The sequence below is a fragment of the Arabidopsis thaliana genome, assembly GCF_000001735.4.
Source record: "Arabidopsis thaliana chromosome 1 sequence".
In the NCBI taxonomy this organism is placed as follows: domain Eukaryota; kingdom Viridiplantae; phylum Streptophyta; class Magnoliopsida; order Brassicales; family Brassicaceae; genus Arabidopsis; species Arabidopsis thaliana.
Genome location: NC_003070.9, coordinates 16,722,857 through 16,742,675, shown reverse-complemented (window position 1 = coordinate 16,742,675; position 19,819 = coordinate 16,722,857). Strand labels below are relative to the sequence as shown.

At 38.5% G+C, this 19,819-nt stretch overlaps 2 protein-coding genes and 2 pseudogenes across 5 annotated transcripts; 3 read left to right on the top strand and 1 right to left on the bottom strand.

Moving 5' to 3' along the window:
* Positions 1-1,023: 1,023 nt before the first annotated feature.
* AT1G44050 (Cysteine/Histidine-rich C1 domain family protein) lies at positions 1,024-3,484 on the bottom strand. The gene has a single exon (NM_103530.3). The coding sequence runs from the start codon at positions 3,365-3,367 to the stop codon at positions 1,163-1,165; it is 2,205 nt and encodes a 734-aa protein (NP_175070.2). The 5' UTR covers positions 3,368-3,484; the 3' UTR covers positions 1,024-1,162.
* Positions 3,485-6,708: 3,224 nt separating this feature from the next.
* AT1G44045 lies at positions 6,709-11,739 on the top strand (annotated as a pseudogene; the record flags this gene model as incomplete). The annotated part of the gene is made up of 1 exon: positions 6,709-11,739.
* Positions 11,740-13,667: 1,928 nt separating this feature from the next.
* AT1G44040 lies at positions 13,668-15,068 on the top strand (annotated as a pseudogene). Its single transcript has one exon.
* An 855-nt stretch (positions 15,069-15,923) lies between these two features.
* On the top strand, positions 15,924-18,439 carry AT1G44030 (Cysteine/Histidine-rich C1 domain family protein). 2 transcript variants are annotated; one of them, NM_001333225.1, is made up of 1 exon: positions 15,924-18,439. In NM_001333225.1, exon 1 carries the CDS (start codon positions 16,023-16,025, stop codon positions 17,901-17,903), a length of 1,881 nt encoding a protein of 626 aa, NP_001320396.1. In that variant the 5' UTR covers positions 15,924-16,022; the 3' UTR covers positions 17,904-18,439. The 2 variants fall into 2 exon arrangements, with proteins under 2 accessions (NP_001320396.1, NP_175069.1); NM_103529.1 differs by having other exon boundaries at positions 16,033-18,439.
* Positions 18,440-19,819: the final 1,380 nt, after the last annotated feature.

Genomic DNA, 19,819 nt, shown 5'->3' with positions numbered 1-19,819 from the left:
GGAAGAATTTAACGACTATTGGACGACAATATGTTTCACACGCTTTGTACAGTGTTATTAATCGTGAAATTGTCGCCAAATAGTCGCCACATAAGTACGACTACTCAACGACTAATATGTATTGTATGGTATGCTGTCGTAAATTAGTCGTAAATCAATGACTAAATGACGACAGCTCTACTTAGCGACTATGGTATAACGACTACTGTAATTAGTCGCGGATTAGTCGTAGATTCAGAGTTAACGACTAATCTGCGACTACGCCGTAAGTCGTTTATTGCCTGTTTTCTTGTAGTGAGAAGTTGGAACAAAATGTTTTGCGCTTATATGTAGTTTTGTATAGGGTTGACCAAACATTTTTGGTTCCATCAGGGTGTCCATGCAGAGAGGTTTAAAAGAATTGATTTTGCCATCAATATCACCAAAGAGACTTATATTTTCGGTCAAACGTCCTGAGAGAACTCCACAATTAAGCGTCATTGAGGTGGAAAAGTCTCAGGATGTGTGACCTTATGGAAAGTGATTGTTGGAATCGTGTAAGTGAGGACAAAACACTAGGAAATATCATGTGGGGATTTGTAGGGCGTGTAAACAAGTCTTTAGAACCTTCTGGACGCAGAGAGAGGATGTGGGGACCGCTGGCAGGTACGTTCGTAGCGTTACAATTTTTTTTGTCAATATTTTAATATTTTTGTTCATAGATATTTCGTCAAAAATGTTTTGGATATTTGGTTTTTTCGTTTTTTTTTGGTATTTTGTGTAAAATAACGGGAACCAAACGGAACGGATATCTATTAATGGAGTTCAGTTAATTTTCGGCTCTCTTTCTAAGTATGCGAACCTGAACCCGAAACTTTTTTGGTTCTCTTATGGATCCTAAGAGGCTAGAACCGAAAAACTGAATAAAACCGAATCCTTGAACCTAGTATTTATGTATTAAATTATTATGATATACACAAATATTTGAATTATTACTAAAATTTTACCAAAAAATGCGAAATTTTAACAAAAAGATGCGATGAGAAGACACAACCACAAATATCTTGTATTTTAACATATCCACCAATTAAGAAATACAACAAACCCAAAACAAAAATACTTCAAATTGACAAAGAAAAGGGATAACTAGATTGACAGAGAAAAGAGATAACTAGTTTGATGATCAGTCCTCACTACAATACAAAGAACAGAAGATTTTGGTGTGCCCTTTGAAAAATATTGGGAATGGACAACGACTTAAGCATGTAGTGCAAATTGGTCGAGTGAGAGAGTTGTTAAGAAAAATCCAAAGATCTTTCCGTTTCGTACCCTTAGATGTGAGCGTGATGACAGAAATGTAGTCTGTAATAGGTTTCATGTACATGTCTACACCAAGCAAACAATCAACATGAAGAGCAGTGCTACAATCATTGCATTTATAGAATCGTAGCTCTCTTTCTCTATCATCCCAATTATATTCCTTTTCTTTCTCTTCTTCTATTTTGCCTTCACAAATGTCACACCAGTCTAGTTCATCACTTGCCTCCTTCACATCGCAAATTGTGAGAAAATGACTATCATGCTTATACCTTACTTTATATGGGAAGGTAACACAACGCAAACATAGAGAATACTCGCATTCCAGGCAAAACAGTTGTGAATAGTAGCTTTTCTTTTTGCACATTTGACAACTTATCAGACTCTCTGTGTCGTCCCACAGTAGGAATAAGGGATGCATGTGGCCTTGATATACCAACGGTTCGGTAATCAAGGCACACCGTAAATCTAGCCGGAACATTTTATCTTCGCCGTGATGCTCATAGAAGAAACCATTACCATGACGATCACATACAGCACAACGAAATTGACTTGTGAAACTATTATTTCTCACGGTGGCAAATTTAAGTGTTATTGGATGTGGATATAAAGGATACCGTTTCATCCGTGGAGCATTTGCACAACTGTCATGGAGGATGAAGTCACATTCCATGCATGAATAAAACTGACCTTCATAGATTGGAAGAGCACACCCTTGACAATACTTACTTTCATCATAAGTTATGCTCATCTCATGTCGCAAGTGGTGACTATGAAAAGGATGGTGTATAATTCCATCAGATATCCTCTCGAACGGCTCACCATCGTCTATCAAATCATCTTCTTCTGGTACTCCTTCGAGTTCTTTTCCATCCCACACTTTTGGATGTATTGCACATTTTGAATGAACAAAATAACCGTCACAATTATTGCAAGAGTATGCACCATAATTGTTGTCAACTTGTTGATGACAGACTCCACAAGACAGCGTTCTAGATGGAAGGGAAGAGGTAAAAGAGATACGGTGAGGGTGACGAGATATTCTTATGGTATGTGGGAAACCCATACAACCTTTATGGATTACGAAGACACATTGGATACAGATATATGTGGGATCAAGATGCTTAATCTTGGCACAAATATGGCAAACTGTAGAAGCTTGTGTAGGGAAAAAGGAGAGAGGATGGGGATGGCTTTTAGGATGGTCTACAACCAAGGGTACTGGCCTCATCGCACAGACGGGATGCATACTCAAATTGCAGGTTGTACACTGATAAAACATGCCAAAGGTAATTTTTCTACAACAACCGCTAGTAAGCCTCGTTTGAAAACTGCAAAGTCGAAGAGAATGAAAGGGGTGGGAAGGGTGTTTGATCTCAGGTGGAGACTCAACACATTCTTTGTGGAACTTTCCTTGGCATTGGAGACATGCAAAATAGCTTTCGCAGAGCGTTGTCATTTTACATGCACCGCACTCGAATCCAACAGTAGAACGTTCTTTATTGTTGCACCAAAAAAGAGGGACTACAGGGAGCTTACAAACGTCTGGGTGGTTGCAATCAAGCAAAGATTCACCTTGTTGATCACCACTTCTTGTGCTGGGGAAGTGAGGGGTGGAATCGAATGGAAGAAGCAAGTCACCGTCATCGTCATCGCAATCGCCATCTTCGTTGTCATCATCACCATCATCATCATCATCATCATCATCATCATCATCATCATCATCATCATCATCATCATCATCGTTGTCATCATCTTCGTTGTCATCTTCGTTGTCATCATCACCATCATCACCTTTGTTGTCATCATCGCCATCTTCTTTGTCATCTCCGTTATCGTCATCTTCAGCATCATCATCATCATCATGATTGTGCATCTTTAGTCTGAGCTTATGAAAATTGATACGTGCAGCAGGACAGAAAAAAAGAGGTTGAAGAGGGAGGTCGTCGCCACCAGAATCCATGGCTAGTGCTTCACCGGAGGAAGTTGGGTTGTCTGTTTGTGTTAATGTGTATACCAAAAATGATTTTCCATCAATTTCCTCCTTACGAAATACACCAACAGAATTCATAGTTGCTAAAATGGAGATTTTGATTATTTTGGTTTTTCTTTTGTGTGATATTCTTCCTCTCTTCTTCCCCCTTGCATATATATTAGCTTTAGCGAACCATTTAATATAAGACTTGTGAATACAGCTAACGCTTGGTCTTTTTTATATTATTCTTTGTTATAAAGTTAGCCGTTCAATTGATTTCAATACAATCTATACTATATATTGACTTCTATTTTATTTCAACTAGATTGGAGATATTGTTTCTAAAGGTTAGTTTAATATGAAAATGCACTCTCGATTAGAGCAAGTCTTTGGATCCCATCTGGGATTGGGAACATGTCATGACTTCACGTAGGACAAAATTGTAAGATTATTAAAATGTACAATACATAATATTGTAGTCATCCATATTTTGTATTTATTACTAGAATGACATGCTAAATATATAGATTATATAGGTAATGATAATGTCTAAAATGCTTTTATCTTCTTTTGTAGGAAAAACAATAATACAGGATTGTCATTAGTAAAACAATTTATATTTTGAAAAAATATATTTTATTTACGATACTGCTACTCCGTCTTTTTGCTCGATTTTGTTAAATATGAGACTCCTATTGCGAGATATTTATTTTGGACCACAGATTTTTTTTGGAACTACAGATTTTGTTTGATAGAAATTTTTGGATATAGTTATGACAAATTTATAATATCACATAGATTAGTTTTTCACGACAGATTTGTTGTATGCAGTCTCTCCAGATTTTTCTAAAACTTTAATATTTCAAATGGTTGTGTAACAAATCTGTGGTATAACTAGGAGTGTCAAAATGGGTCAAAATTCATGGCTCAACTCAACTCAACTCAACCCATGAACCCTAATGAGTTAAATTTTTTGACTCAAATGAGTTGATGGGTCAAATGAGTTATAAACCCGTGATTTTCTCGCCAAAAACGTAAACCCATGATTTTCCCGCCAAAAGCGTAAACCTGTAATTTTCCCGCCAAAAGCGTAAACCTGTAATTTTTCCGCCAAAAACCAAAACCCGGAATTTTCCCGCCAAAAGCGTAAACCCGGAATTTTCACGCCAAAAAAATTCATAACGTTACGAGTTTTTGGCGGGAAAATTACAGGTTTACGCTTTTGGCGGGAAAATCATGGGTTTACGTTTTTGGCGGGAAAATCACGGGTTTATGTTTTTTGGTGGAAAAATTACGAGTTTACTTTTTTCAATTACATCGCTTGTATATTTAAGAAATTTGGAAAATATTGATTTTATTAAATTGGTTTAGATGTTTTGGTTAAGCTTAAATTGGCATTGGTTTAGAGATTTTACTTGGTTTAATTCAATTTGACTCATTTGACTCATCAAACCAATTGACCCAATAACTCATTTGACCCATCAACTCATTTGAGTCAAAAAATTTAACTCATTAGGGTTCATGGGTTGAGTTAAATTGAGTTGACCCATGAATTTTGACCCATTTTGACACCCCTAGTTACGACATGCTTTTATTAGTGTCTGCAGATTTTTATAAAATATTGTCATTTGTTTTTCACTATTTTAATAAAATTAGATTAAAGGTTAATATGTCTTATTACACGAGATTTGTTAGTCTAGTTCTACACTTTGATTGAGAGTCATTTGAGTCATTCTTATTAAGTTATGAGTCAATCTGGTATAATTTCAGTTAAACCAAACACTATATATTTTCTAAATTATGAACTATGACATCTCATGTTGCATTATTTGTCCACTATATATTTAGTTCGTCGATAATATAATTATATGAATTTAAATTGTCAAGATACAATTGTTTACTGAACCATATTGGCGAGTACATACAATCAAAAAAATAGCAACTAGTTTGACAACCCTTATTAGCTAATAGATGTGTTGTCTATTTTACAATTCCTCTTGGTGAAGGGAAACTCAATATTTTGAAATTTTTTAGACCGTAATGAATATCTTGATGAATTCCACTATATATTTTCTAAATTATGAACTATAACATCTCAACTTCATCATTACTTGTCCACCACTACCTTTTCCAACATAAAATAGCACTACTAGATTATTGAAAATATTTCTTTTATATAGTATTATTCAACTCCGAGATTCCTAACCGATTAACCAATTGTCAAACAAAAAAGTTGTAAACAATATTGTGAAAAAATAATTTATTTAATAAATATACTCCCACTTGAAAATAATAATTGCCACTTAAAAAATGTAGATGAGTCACTTGGAAAACAAAATGTTGATTTTATTCAACTATAAACAAAATACAAAGAAAAATCTATTAAATCAATCAAGTAATTTAATACTTGCTCTATTTCTAGATAATTAATTTTGTAGAATTATATGTTATGTTATCTAATTTAATATTGATATGTTATCTAACGGCGCTCTCTAAGGGTTATTTTTTGCCCTACTCACATCGTTTGATTTCTCTTCGCCGGAGTGTTTTTCCTACTATCGGAATCCGATTCTCTCAAAGACTTTCGATGGTGGTTACTCTCTGCTTATCCGTTTCTATGGCAGTTATCGTATCCCATCCCTTTCGGAGGGTAACTACCCATACAAATTGCCATGGATCCAACTTTACGTTGGAACTTGTTTTTTGACGAAATGGTTTTGACCATTGTTACAGTGGATTTTCAGGTGAAGATCATCAGAATGACCACTTCTTAGGCACGATAAAACCGTTGCTGTGAGCACTACGTGATGGTGTATTCAAATGTCAAAAACGAAGTTTGTTTGAATGAAAGTCTAAAGTGACTACCTTGGAAAGCTTGAAATTTGACTAAGGGTCAAATGTAACACTTTGAAAATTAAAAAGAGAAACCCAAACCGCACACATTTGTCTAACCATGTTGTGTCGGGCCAAATGGTGTCGTGTCGTTCCGGACCGGTCTGGATTTGGGATTTGGGAATGGGCTTATAACTCAATGATTATTTGCCTAATGATTTGATGTAGTCAACAAATATCTCTGTTAATTGAATGAATTTTGTAACAACAAAATCAATGTGCATCAACTCAAGACTTTAATGAAGATTGAATTCTCACACGTTGGCATGATTCTCTCTCTGACTAAAAACGTTGAAGGCTTTGGCTTTATAAGCAAAGCTTCTTCATCTCATTTCAATCATCGATCAAAGCATCAACAAAATCCCTCTCTTCTCTCTTCTTCTCTTGTATATGTCTGAGAGTACAACACATAGCTAGCGTTCAATCAGCTTTTGACTGTGGGTGTCGCATTGTGTCCATGTGCTAATATTCAGGCCGTAGACACTATATATCACTGAATCCGTTTCCCCTTTTCCACCTCTTCCCAAACACTCTCATTCTGAATCATAAGTGACAAATTACGAAAATCCTTTCAAGACTTGAATTTGGGGATCGATGACAAACTCATGGCTCTTTCTCGAGATTTTTGTTCTCAGGCTGCGTTTGTTAACCGCTTCACTATGGTTGTGACAACAATGAACCCTCGCAAACAGAATCTTCGTGCTCTTATTGGTCAGATGCCAAGAGTTTAGGTTTCCCTGATTCGTGTGTTGGCAGAATCCTGGACAAGGCAAGATCCAACTTAAATTTCAGACTAAACAAGCGATGAACTTGGTTCTCCGTCGTGGACCATAGTCGTTCAATGACGGGATGCTCTCAATTCATCGTTGGTACCCGAATATCAGTGAAGCCGAGATGAAGATCATCCCGTTTTGGGTACAACTAATGGGTATCTCTCTTCTCTTCCTTACCAATGCAATGGCAAGATGCGTTGAAAATAGGTTAGGCTATGTTGTTGTTGTAGACTTTGATGAGAATGTGAATCACGCTGGATTTCTAAGAGTGCGGCTTAATTGGAATCTAGATGATCCGCTTTGCTTCCAGAGGAATTTCCAATTTGCTGCTGATGAAAACAATGTCATCAAGTATCATTTTGAACGTCTGAGAAACTATTGTTCCAAATGTGGTTCCTTGAAACATGATGTCTAAGGAATGCACCCTCCTTACCTTTGATGATGCAGACCCAATAGACTTGAGTGACGAGGATGATAACGATGATCAAGGAGACAACAAAGATAAGGACATGAGTGACACATACACCCTTCAGACGGTTGATCCAGCAACCCTCATTCCAGGACTCAAAGCTTTGCTACCGTTTGCAAACCAAGGTCATACCATGAGAGACTTGGAGCCTTCATATGTCCCAAGTGTCTTTGAAGACACAAATCTTATAGTTGAGAGGGCGCGTTACCTACATGCCAAACTCGCGAGAGTTAGGACCCGGACACCGGATTACAATGATCTACTCTTGGAGTCCTCTGACAATGCACAAAATCAGTTTGTTTTCATGGAGAGAAAGAGAGTTCAGTTTGAAGACATGTACCAAAAGGTTGAAGCAGTAGATGAGATGGCGGTTTTGAGCCTACTCTACAAAAAGGAGAGGAAAACAGAGTCGACAGGCTCCTGTTCGATACGTAATGGAATAGACGGAGGCATGGGGGCCTGGTACCCCTAAGGGATCGAATAGGAGGATAGCCTCATGGAATTGTCAGGGCATTGGTGTGCCGCTGACGCAGTTACGGCTTTTCCGTTTAACTCGTATATATAAGTATGTTATTCTACTTCTAGTTGAAACTCTTAATCAGTTTGATGTATTATGTAAATTAGCGTGTAATTTAGGATTTCCTAATATAATAACTCAGCCCCCATTGGAAGGAGTGGTGGCTTAGCTCTTATGTGGAAGAACAATTTATCTTTGTCCTTGATTTCTCATAATGAAAGACTCATTGATTCTCATGTAACATATAATAATAAGAGCTTCTATTATATTTGTCTTGGTGTATGGACATCCTGTACAAACTAAACGTCATCAACTATGGGAAAAACTTGAGCTAATTTCAGACAATCGAAATGAAGAATAGATGTTAATTGGTGATTTTAATGAGGTATTGTCCAATGCTGAGAAAATCCGTGGCCCTTTAAGAATGAACTTTTACAGATTTCCGAAACATGGTTTCTTATCGCGACCTTGAAGACATAAGATCAAGAGGAGATAAATACACTTGGGTGGGAGAAAGACACATTCATATAGTATAATGTTGCTTGGACAGAGTCTTTATTAATTCGGCTTCGGCAGCAGCTTTTCCTAATGCAGAAACAGAGTTTTGGATTTCACGGGATCGGATCACAAACCAGTGCTAGTTCACATCAATGATTCAACTCCAACACGTCAAAAGCTATTTCGATTTGATAACCGCCTATTTGAAATACATACCTTTAAACGTGTGGTTCAAGTAGGTTGGGGCACCAACAACAACCTTCAAGAAACAGCTATTACAGAACGTATCCGGTGTTGTAGACGGGCCATGGCAAGACTCAAACACTGTTCCAATTTAAATTCGGACGTGACAATAAAAAACCTTCAGTCAAGATTAAATACAGCAATGGAAAGTATGGTGAGAGTAGAGCAACATCAAATTCCCAGATACAAGAGTCTTTGTCCAAAGCATTCAGTGATGAAGAAAAATATTGGAAACAAAAGTGTCGTAATCAGTGGTTGAAGGAGGGCGATCGTAACACGGGCTTCTTTCATGCTTGCGCAAAAACTAGGTATTCCCGAAACAGAATTAACTCAATAATGGATGAGCAGGATCAAATGTTTACTGGAGACGATGAGATTAGTCACCATGCTCAAGATATTTTCACAAACATCTTCGGTTCAAATGGTATACAAGTATCCCCAATTGAATTTGCATACTTTAAATCATCTCTCTAATACAGTAAATTTAGATCTTACAAAAGCATTTAGCTACAATGAAATATATGAAGCTATTTGCCAAATTGGAGATGACAAAGCCCCAGGTCCAGACGGATTAACAGCAAGATTCTACAAACAATGTTGGGACATAGTTGGCAACGATGTTATAATAGAAGTAAAAAAACTTCTTTGAAACATCATCTATGAAGACCAACATAAATCATACTAATATTTGTATGATCCAAAAGTGACAGATCCTTCAACGTTGTCTGATTATAGACCCATTGCCTTATGCAACGTCTTTTATAAAGTCATATCAAATGTTTAGTGAATCACCTAAAAGCTCACTTAGATCCGACCGTATCAGACTCTCAAGCTGCTTTTAGCCCGGGGCGAATCATTAATGACAACGTCATGATAGCACATGAAATAATGCACTCGCTAAAAGTCCGAAAGCGAGTATCAAAAACATACATGGCAGTGAAAACAGATGTTAGCAAAGAATACGATAGAGCTGGATGAGATTTCCTAGAAACAACAATGCGACTATTTGGGTTTTGTAACAAATGCATAGGATGGATTATGGTTGCTGTTAAATCCGTTCATTATTCGGTTTTTATCAACGGGTCCCCTCAAGGCTACATTACAACAACTCGAGGTATAAGATAAGGAGATCCTTTGTCACCATATTTGTTCATTTTATGTGGTGTGAGCCATCTCATCAAAGTAGAAGCTTCAAGCGGCGATATTCGTGGAGTTCATATTGGAAATGGTGCCCCGCCGATAACCCATCTACAATTTACAGACAATTTATTGTTTTCTGCCAAGCTAATGTAAGATGTTTTTGATGTGTATGAATACTATTCGGGCCAGAAAATAAATGTTCATAAATCGATGATAACATTTGGATCCTGTGATTATGGTTCTACAAAATCCCGTCTGAAAAATGCTTTAAACATCCCAAACCAAGGAGGAGGTGGAAAATATCTAGGACTCCCCGAACAATTTGGCCGCAAAAAAAAGGAGATGTTCGACTATATCATCGACCGGGTCAGAAAAAGAACTTCTTCTTGGAATGCAAAATTTCTCTCGCCAGCAGGAAAAGAGATAATGCTAAAGTCGGTTGTTCTAGCGATGCCGGTGTACGCGATGTCCTATTTTAAACTTCCCCAAAGTATTGTTTTGGAGACTGAATCATTACTAATGAACTTTTGGTTCGAAAAAGCTTCAAATCAGAGAGCAGAACCATAGATAGCAAGGAAAAAACTTCAATATTCAAAGAAAGAAGGCGGACTTGGTTTTTGGGATCTTGCAAAATTTAATGATGCTCTTCTTGCAAAATAGGCTTGGCGGATCATACAACATCCAAACTCTTTATTTGCTCGTGTTATGAAGGCTAGATACTTTAAAGATGACTCGATACTTGACGCTAGAGCAAGAAAACAACAGTCTTTTGGATGGTCCTCTCTTCTTTCCAAGATTGCCTTATTAATAAAGGAACAAGATACACGATTGGTGATGGTAGTTCTATTCGAATAGGGATGGATAATGTGGTTGATTCTCATCATCCTTGGCCCTTGAACACGGATGAGAGATACAAAGAGATGTCACTTGATAATTTACTCTACTTTAATGGCTCCAGCTATTCTTGGGACGATTCCAAAATTACACAGTTTGTGGACCCAAGTGATCATGATTATCTCCGGCGTAGTTACCTCTGAAGAATAAGGAAACCTGATAAACTTACATGGAACTATAACACTACTGGTAAATACAAGGTTATATCAGGATAACTCATGATCCTTCGGATACCACACCTATAATAATCAGACCTCGTTGCTCAATTGAACTAAAAAAAAAAGTCTGGAACCTGCCAATCATGCCAAAACTAAAACAGTTTCTCTGGTGAATTCTTGGTAGAGCTCTAGTCACAAGAGAAAGATTAACTAAAGAGGTATGTGTATAGATCCCACTTGTCCATGTTGCTAATGAGATAATGAATCCATCAATCATATGTCTTTACATGTCCTTTTGCAACTATGGCACGGTGACTAGCTAATACTCAACTCCATCGAAATTATTCATTTTCTAATAACATTGAGGAAAACATCTAAATCATTCTAAGTTTCATTCAGAAAAACACGATATCAAATTTTCTGAAACTCCTACCTTTTTGGCTACTTTGAAGAATATGAAAAGCAATAAACAACTTGGTGTTCAATAATTTCAGAGAAAGTTCATCAACAACAATAGTAAAAGCCGAGACTGAAACAAAAGAATGGCTAAATGCTACACGCATACAATGTCGAAGGCCTACACCAATTCGATCCAATCACGCAGCCAACAAGAATTGGACAAGTCCACCGCTAATGACTAGTAAATGTAACTTTGATGCTAGTTTTAATGTGCAGAACTTAGAAGCTACAAGAGGATGGGTTATCAGAACCATGACGGGACTCCACAACATTGGGGTTCACGGATTCTTAAACATATAAGCACCCCACTGGAGGCGGAGACCATGGCACTACTGGCAGCATTACAAAAAACATGGATACGAAGATATAGACGAGTAATTATGGAAGGAGACTGTAAAACTTTAATAACTCTAGTTAATGGCGAAAACCATTCAATAAACAAAATTTCGATTGGGATATGGTGGGCCCGGCGTAAGGCGATAAGGCAATTCAAAAGGCGATTAGTTCTAGATCTGGTTCCGTCGGCGTTCGCTGGCCCCTTGCCGGCCGACGGGTGCTCTCCGTCCGTCATGAAGAAGAAGAAGGCCAAGTCCCGGCCTCCGTTGTTCCTTGGCTCCTCCAAGTTTGCGCGTGTTCTGGCTGCTTCTGTTCTAGTTAGCCCTTCGGATGCTGCCTCTAGCCTCCCGGCTGTTGTTAGCTCCCTCTCGGTGAGTCCCTCCATTTCCTCCGTCGCGCCTTTGTCCCCTCCTCCTTCGGCTGCCTCTCCTCCTCTTCCTAGTCTTGTGTTGTCGCCGGATTCTCTCATCCCTGAAGTGGATTTGCCCTCCTCCGTAATTTCTGGTTCGATGGTTGGCTTGTCGCCTTTCGTTGTCCCAAGGTCTGAGATCTCCTTCCTTGGGATTGGTATTCTTCCTCTTGAGAACCAAGGGTCTGAGAGCTCCTCCCCTGTGGTTGGTTCTTCGGTTTTGGCTCCTTTAGTGGGTGTGGTTGAGATCTCCAATACTGAGTCTGACTCTCTGGTTTTGCGCCCCCCCCCCCCGTGTTAGGGTCTGAGAGCTCCTCCCCGATTCATATTGTTTCTCCTTCTAACCACGGGTCTGAGACCTCCTCTCCGTAGGTTGTTATTCCTCCACCTATCGTTCAGGGATCCTTGGTTGCTGGCTCCTTCTCCATCGGCGGTTCAGTGGGTTCCCCTGAGGTGCTTGGACCCGTTCAATCCGGGCGGCCAGTTAGTCATAGCCTTGTGGAAGTGACGGATAGCGAGCCTAAGGTTGATCTCCCTTGGGCTTCAAAGTTTAAAGCTTCTCTTCGTAACCTAAAACAAATGAACTCTCCTACTTTTATGGAAGATGGTACTCCGGTGGTCATTGCTCCTCCCTGTGTTCTTCTGAAGTCGGTGGAGATGTGGAAGGGCCATTTGGTGGCCCAATTCTATGGTCTTTCTCCCTCTCCTGCCAAGATCTTCAATGATTTAAATCCTATTTGGGGTCGTTATGGAGGTATCACGGTTAGAGTGATTTCGCAGACCGCTGCTATGATTTTCATCCCTTCTGTAAGCACCCGCCAATGGGTTATGGACGTCGGGTTCTGGCAGGCAGGAAATTGTTCTTGTACGGTTTACCATTGGTCTTCAGAGGGACTTCGCGAATTCAAAGAGCTTCAGTCTGCCCCTACTTGGGCGATCCTTAAGAATGTGCCTCCTCAACTCTATTCTCTTGACGGAATCAGTGTTATCGCAAGTGGTATCGGAGAGCCCCTACACACGGAGAAGTCCAAATTGGACCCGATCAACATTGGCACCACTAAGGTTAAAGTTGTGATTAAGCTTGATATTCCGCTGCCAGATTCTGTGGTGGTGAAAGACATTCATGGGAACTCTGCTAAGATTTCGGTTGAGTATCCAAGACCTCCTCCTAAGTGTCTGAATTGTGGATGTTATGGCCACCTTCTCTCGCGTTGCCCTAAACCTCTAATGAAGAAGTATCCCTTCAAGAGAGATCTTCCCTCGGGCTCTAAGGATGTCTCCCAGTCCTCGGTCCTTCTTCCAATCGCTCCTTCTGATGACGGGACTTCTATCAATTTGCTTCACAAGGAGGATGTCTCATCTTCCTCCAGGATAAGGAGAAGACGCTCCCGTTCCAAAAAGAGATCGACCAGTTCTCCTCCCAAGATCGCTACCTCATCTGTGGAAGTCCAGGCTCTGTCGAAGTCAGCAGTTACATTGTCCCATCCCACCTTCTTGAACTGCGTCAAAGAGGCTTGGTCTAGTGACATTGTTGTGGGCTCAAACATGTTTACTCTGGGAGCTCTTATGAAGGCTGCAAAGTTGGCATGTAGGAAGCTAAATAGAGAGCGGTTCGGTACCTTGGAGTCCCACTCATGGCTCAGAAGATGAGGAGGCAGGACTACCAACCTCTCATCGATAAAGTGAATAGCAGATTCACTTCTTGGACCTCCAGACACCTATCTTTTGCGGGAAGATTGCAGCTCCTCAAGTCTGTCATCTTCTCTTCTATTAATTTTTGGACCTCCGTCTTCCTCTTACCCAATCAGTGTTTGCGCAAACTGGAGCAAATGTATAATGCCTTTCTTTGGAAAGGAGCCCCGAATTCGGCCAGAGGAGCGAAGTTATCCTGGGAAATTGTTTGTTCCTCCAAAGTTTGTGGCGGCCTTGGCTTGCGGGATTTAGTGGCTTGGAATAAGGTGCTGGCTCTAAAGCTTATCTGGATGCTTTTCACGGCTGCAAGCTCGCTTTGGGTGTCATGGGTAAGAGTCAACCTCATCAGGAATAAGAACTTTTGGTATCTCAATCCCTCTTTCTCTGGGAGCTGGATTTTGCGAAGATTATGTAAGTTGCGGACCTTAGCTCGTCCCTTTATTGTCTGTGAGGTTGGATCAGGTGTCACAGCGAACTTCTGGCTTGATAATTGGACCTCTCATGGCCCTTTAATTGACTTGACTGTTCCTACCGGTCCTCAGATTACTGGTTTGCCTAGAGACTCTACGGTTAGAGATGCTCTGAGAGGGAATGACTGGTGGATCTCTGCGAGTCGCAGCAGGAACCCTATCATCAGTTTGATTAAGGGGATTCTTCCTCCTGTGGCAAATATAGCAGAGAAGAGGATGATAGGTTTCTATGGAAACCGAATCACAGGTCTCCTAAGTCTCTTTTCTCCTCTGCAGATACTTGGCTTGCCCTCCACCCAATTGGTAACAGTGTCGATTGGCATAAAGCGGTTTGGTTCAAGAACCATATCCCGAAGCATGCCTTCATTTATTGGGTGCCGCTTGGAATCGTCTTTACACTCGGGATAGGCTGAGAAGATGGGGCCTCAACATTCCCTCCTCCTGCGTTCTCTGCAACTCTTGTGATGAGACTAGAGACCACCTGTTTTTTGATTGCCACTTTAGCAGCCAGGTTTGGAGATTCTTCATTTCTGCTTCTGGTCTCTCTCCGCCGTTTTCTTTCAAGGATTCTCTTCTTTGGATGAGGTCGCCTTCTCCAGATAAAAACATATCCTTCATTCTCAAGATCCTCTTTCAAGCTGTGATTTACTTCACTTGGAAGGAGCACAACGCGAGGATCCACTCCGCAACGTTCCGTTCATCTGCTCAGGTCATTAAGGACATCCAGTTGACTGTTCGGGCGCTCCTCGACCCTCTCTCTCGTCTTCAGCATCAGAAGTCCCCCGGTCCTTCTCTGTTAGCCTCCTGGTTCAGTGTTTTTCAGGTGCACTAAGGTCCTTCTTCGTGCGGTGTTATCATGGTAAGTTTTCCTCTTCTTTTGGGCCTCTGGGCTTCCTCTTTTCTGCTTTTCTTCTTTTCTTTTCTCTTGTTGGGGGCCTGCGTGCCCCTCCTTTGGGCTTCGGCCTTGTAATGTTGGGTCTGCGTACCCTTGGTTGGGCCTGAGGGCTTTGTATGTTTTTCATCCTTAATGGAAAATAAAAGAAGGAAAAAAAAAAAACTCTAGTTAATGGCTCTACATCTCACAGCTCCTTAAGAAATCTACTCATGGATATACATTTTTGATTTTGTCTTTATTAGATGAACTGAATACCTTAAAAAAATAAAGAAGTGAATACAGTTAAGTGGTTCTTTTAAACCTTTTATGGGTAATTTCTATACCAGATAACTAAGATCTCATGATCGACATGCAAAAGTTTTGTTTGACGAATTCAGCTATTTTCCTATGCTGTTGGTGTATTGTGCGTGAAATTTGAATAGGCCAACCCAACCACCATTTACAAAATTTTGAGCTAAATTAATTAGTCTACAACTCTAATATAAATTTGTAAATTATAATATTCTTTGTTTATCTCTAAATCGATCATTGACTTTTGCATAGGCCAAACAAACCCCTTATTAATAGCTAAATTAATATAGGTTGCGGGGTCGTGTTCATCACTCAATGATTTGTTTTTAAGTAAAATATATGCGTAGATAATTTGTTTCTAGTGTAGAATATCGAATGCTACTTGTAATTTTTTAAAACTAATGTTTAAATATATCTAATCATTAATTTGATCGTTAACTTAGTATTCGTACAGCATGGGTTCCTATTCTTCACACTTTTTACTTGGTATTTTGATTTCTGTTTACTATATATGTACGAAAATTATAGCCTTTAGAAACATAACCCTTTAGAGCGCACAAAAAGTTAACTATAACATTCTTTCTCAAAATCTTTCGTATCAATCCCGGCAACTCTATGGATTCAGATTCGGAGTTGAGGCTCTTATCACTCATTTCTCAGTTACTGTCTCCCAGCAATACAGACTCAGATGCCATATCAAACATGATTCAAATAATCTCTATGGTCAGCTCATTGGATTTGAATACGCAGCCGAAGCCGCAGTCGAAGCTCATGTCACTCATTACAGAAACAATCTCCCTCTTCAACTCCATGAATTTGGATTCCCAGCCGGAGCCGCTAAGGAAGCTTGTATCACTCAGTATTCAAAAAGTATCTCACCTTAATTCTGTAGGTTCCGATTATGAGCCGAAGCCGGATCCAGAGTTCATGTACATGTTCTATGAAACATTCAACCTTGAGCCGATGCCAAAGCTTATATCAACCATCGATCAAATATACTCCCTCTTTATCTTGCCAGATCCAGAGCCAAAACCGAAGCCGGAGATGGATCCAGAGCAAGAGTCAAAGTTCATATCACTCCTTTCTCAAATATACTCAATCTTTGCGATTAAGACAAATGCGGAGTTGGAGTTGCGGGGTGGGCCGGAGGAGTTGCCAAAATTTAAATCATTCATATCACTTACCAAACAACTAATGTCTCTCATTAGTTCTCTAGATTTGGAGACGGAGCCGGAGCCAGAGTCGGAGTTCATTTCAGTAGTATCATGCATTAAGCAAATAATCTCTTTTGCCCACTCTATATCAAACTCGGAACCAGATTTCATATCAAGCACAACTGAAATGTTCCGTCTCATTAGCTCTATAGATCTGGAAGAGGAGCCACCGATGAAGCTAGCGGCACTTTTTCAACACACGCTTTCTCTTCTCTACTCAATGGATCGGGATTCAGAGCTCATAATCCTCATTGGTAAAATAATATCTGTCATCGATCGTACGGATTCGGAGCCGGAGGCCGAATGGGGGCTGGAACAGCTTATTTCCTTGTCCCCTCAAACTAAAGTAAAACTTGTACAAGGAAAATTTCATGTAACGGGGAAAATCGAGCGGACGAGCAAAGAAAAGGGAAGATGTCAACCCAAAAACAAACATAGACTCTACCTAGAAAGCGGAGAAGATGCTTCCCACTTTCTTTGCAAAGATTGCAACGGCGAGGACCATGTAGAATGTGAAAAGACACCGGTTGAGGTAAAACACCTTCTTCATCCAAAGCATTCTCTCCAGCTTGTTTTGCAGAAGTCGTCGATAACTCAAACCAGAAAATGCTTTTGTTGTGATGAAGATCTCAAATTGATATTTTATTATTGCACGGTTTGCGATTATGCTATGAATATAGCTTGTGCAGAGAAGCCACCAGTCTTATTTATAGACCATCCCAAGTGGCATGCAGATACACTTGCTCTGTTTCCAAGACAAGCTTTCTTAACCTGCAATGTATGTGCTGTGGCCGATTCCAGCTCCCCTATCTATATGTGTCCCCCTTGTGATTTTGTGGTTCATCTAAAATGTATCAGCTTACCACGTGTCATAAGGATATCTCGCCATCAACATCGTATCTCTTTCACCACTTCTTTCGACGAAGGAGATTGGTCTTGTGGTGTTTGTCGGAAAACAATCGACAACGATTATGGGGGTTATTCTTGTATCAAGGACGGTTGTTCATATGCAGCACATTCAAGATGTGCCACACAAAAAAATGTGTGGGATGGCATATATCTTGAGGGAGTGCCAGAAGAGATTGAAGAAGAAGAAGTTGAGCCGTTTGTGACAATAAGCAAAGGAGTAATACACCATTTTAGTCATCAGAATCATCATTTGAGGCTTGATGAGAACGAAGGCAGAGTTTACGACGAAAATAAGATATGTCAAGCATGCATCATGCCCATCTATTTCGGTAACTTCTTCTCATGTATGCAATGTGATTATATTCTCCAATGAAGAATGTGCAAATCTTTCTCTCAAAGCATATAACCCGATACATCCACATTTGCTCTCTCTAATGGGAGGAAATGATGATGTTAGGAAGTACAAGGATAAGTGTTCAGCTTGTCCTTGGCCGTGCATAGCTGGTTTCTTCTATGAGAGTTGTAAAGAAGGATGTTCTTTTAAGCTTCATGTGCAGTGCGCCACGATTTCCGAGCCACTACTCCATGAAAGTCATAATCATTCTTTATTCCTAACATCTAAACCAGAAGAGCAAAGATCATGTTCCGTTTGCAAAGATTCAAGGCTTGAATTCACAAATGAAACATTCAATTGCATTGAATGTGAATTTGCTTTGTGTTTTGGATGTGCTACTTTACCTCAAAAGGTGAGGTATAAGCATGATAAGCATATTCTCACTCTTTCTTATGGAAAGGAGACAAGTACCATGACATATTGGTGTGAAGTCTGCGAGGAGAAAGTAAATCCAAAAGACCGGTTTTATATGTGTGATGATTACTGTTGTGTTACCCTACACATGAGATGTCTGATGATTATTCGATCTAATAGTAAAGTTTAACTAAATAACCAAATTAAACTATACTAGGCCAACACCCGTGCAACATGCTGGTTTATTCATCCATAATTTGTTAGTTATAATAATTTACATAGATTGAACTAATTTCATAAATAATCTTTTTGGTATTTTTTTCTTTCTAATTATCATATTGTTGTATTTCTCTAACTCTCGAGTAAATTATTCATTCTAATTTTTTTGCTTATTTATTTATTTTAAGTACATTATTTAAAAATTATTTACAATTACTTAAAAACAAAAATATTTTATTTTCCTATCTTTCAATAAATCAAAAATTTTAGTGTTGGTTTAATATCTAAATTTTTCTTTCAACAATATTCATTGTGACTAGTCCTATATATACTTGAATAATTGCTAAGAATGCCCTTTCCGCACTATCCCTATTCAATTATACCCTTTCCTATTTGTCATTTTCATTTATACCCTCTTTAAATTTTTAATGACCATTTTACCCTTATTTGGAAATTGTTATAGGTTATGAAAATGAAATATTAATTTTTTTGCCTAAAATATTCTAAAATATTTTTTTTGCCAAAATTTCGAAAAAGTTTTTCCAGCCAAAACAATTTCGTAAAAAAAAGAGTTTTACAAGGGATTTTAAAGGGTTTAAAAGGGGTTTTAAAAGATTTCCAAGGGACTTTTAAAGGGTTTTAAAAGATCTACAAGAGATTTTTAAAGAGTTTATTGTTTTAAGAGATTTACAAGGGATTTTTAAAGGGTTTTAAGAGAATTACAAGGGTTTTTAAAAGATTTTAAACGAATTTACAAGTATATCCTTTAAAAACTCTTGTAAATCTTTTGAAAATATTTTGTAAAGGTTCACAAGAGTTTTAAAATGGTTAAAAAATTATGAAAGAGTTTACAAAAGTTTTTAAAAGATTTTTAATTGGTTTACAAGAGTTTTAAAGGATTTACAATGGTTTTTTAAATATTTATAAGGGTTTTAAAACCCTTTAAAAACTCTTGTAAATCTTTTTAAAATTGGGTTTTAAAACTCATTTAAATCTTTTTAAAACCTTTTGTAAGAGATTCAGAAGAGTTTTAAAATGGTTCAAAAATTATTAAAGGGTTTACGAGGATTTTTGAAAGATTTTTAAATGGTTTTAAAGGGTTTTAAAGGATTTTAAAGGAGTTTTAAAAGATTTACAAGGGTTTTAAAATCCTTTAAAAATTCTTATAAACTTTTTTAAAACCTTTTGGTAAGGTTTACAAGAGTTTTAAAATGGTTCAAAAGAGTTATAATTATTTTTAAAAACTTACAAAAAATTTTCAAAGAGTTAAAAATGATTGTAAAGACCTTTTAAGAGTTTTAAAAAGATTTAAAAAGGATTTA

What these genes read in the sequence shown, in the direction of transcription:
- AT1G44050 (NM_103530.3), bottom strand. Translation starts at nt 3,367, where the DNA reads ATGAATTCTGTTGGTGTATTTCGTAAGGAGGAAATTGATGGAAAATCA.
- AT1G44030 (NM_001333225.1), top strand. Translation starts at nt 16,023, where the DNA reads ATGGATTCAGATTCGGAGTTGAGGCTCTTATCACTCATTTCTCAGTTA.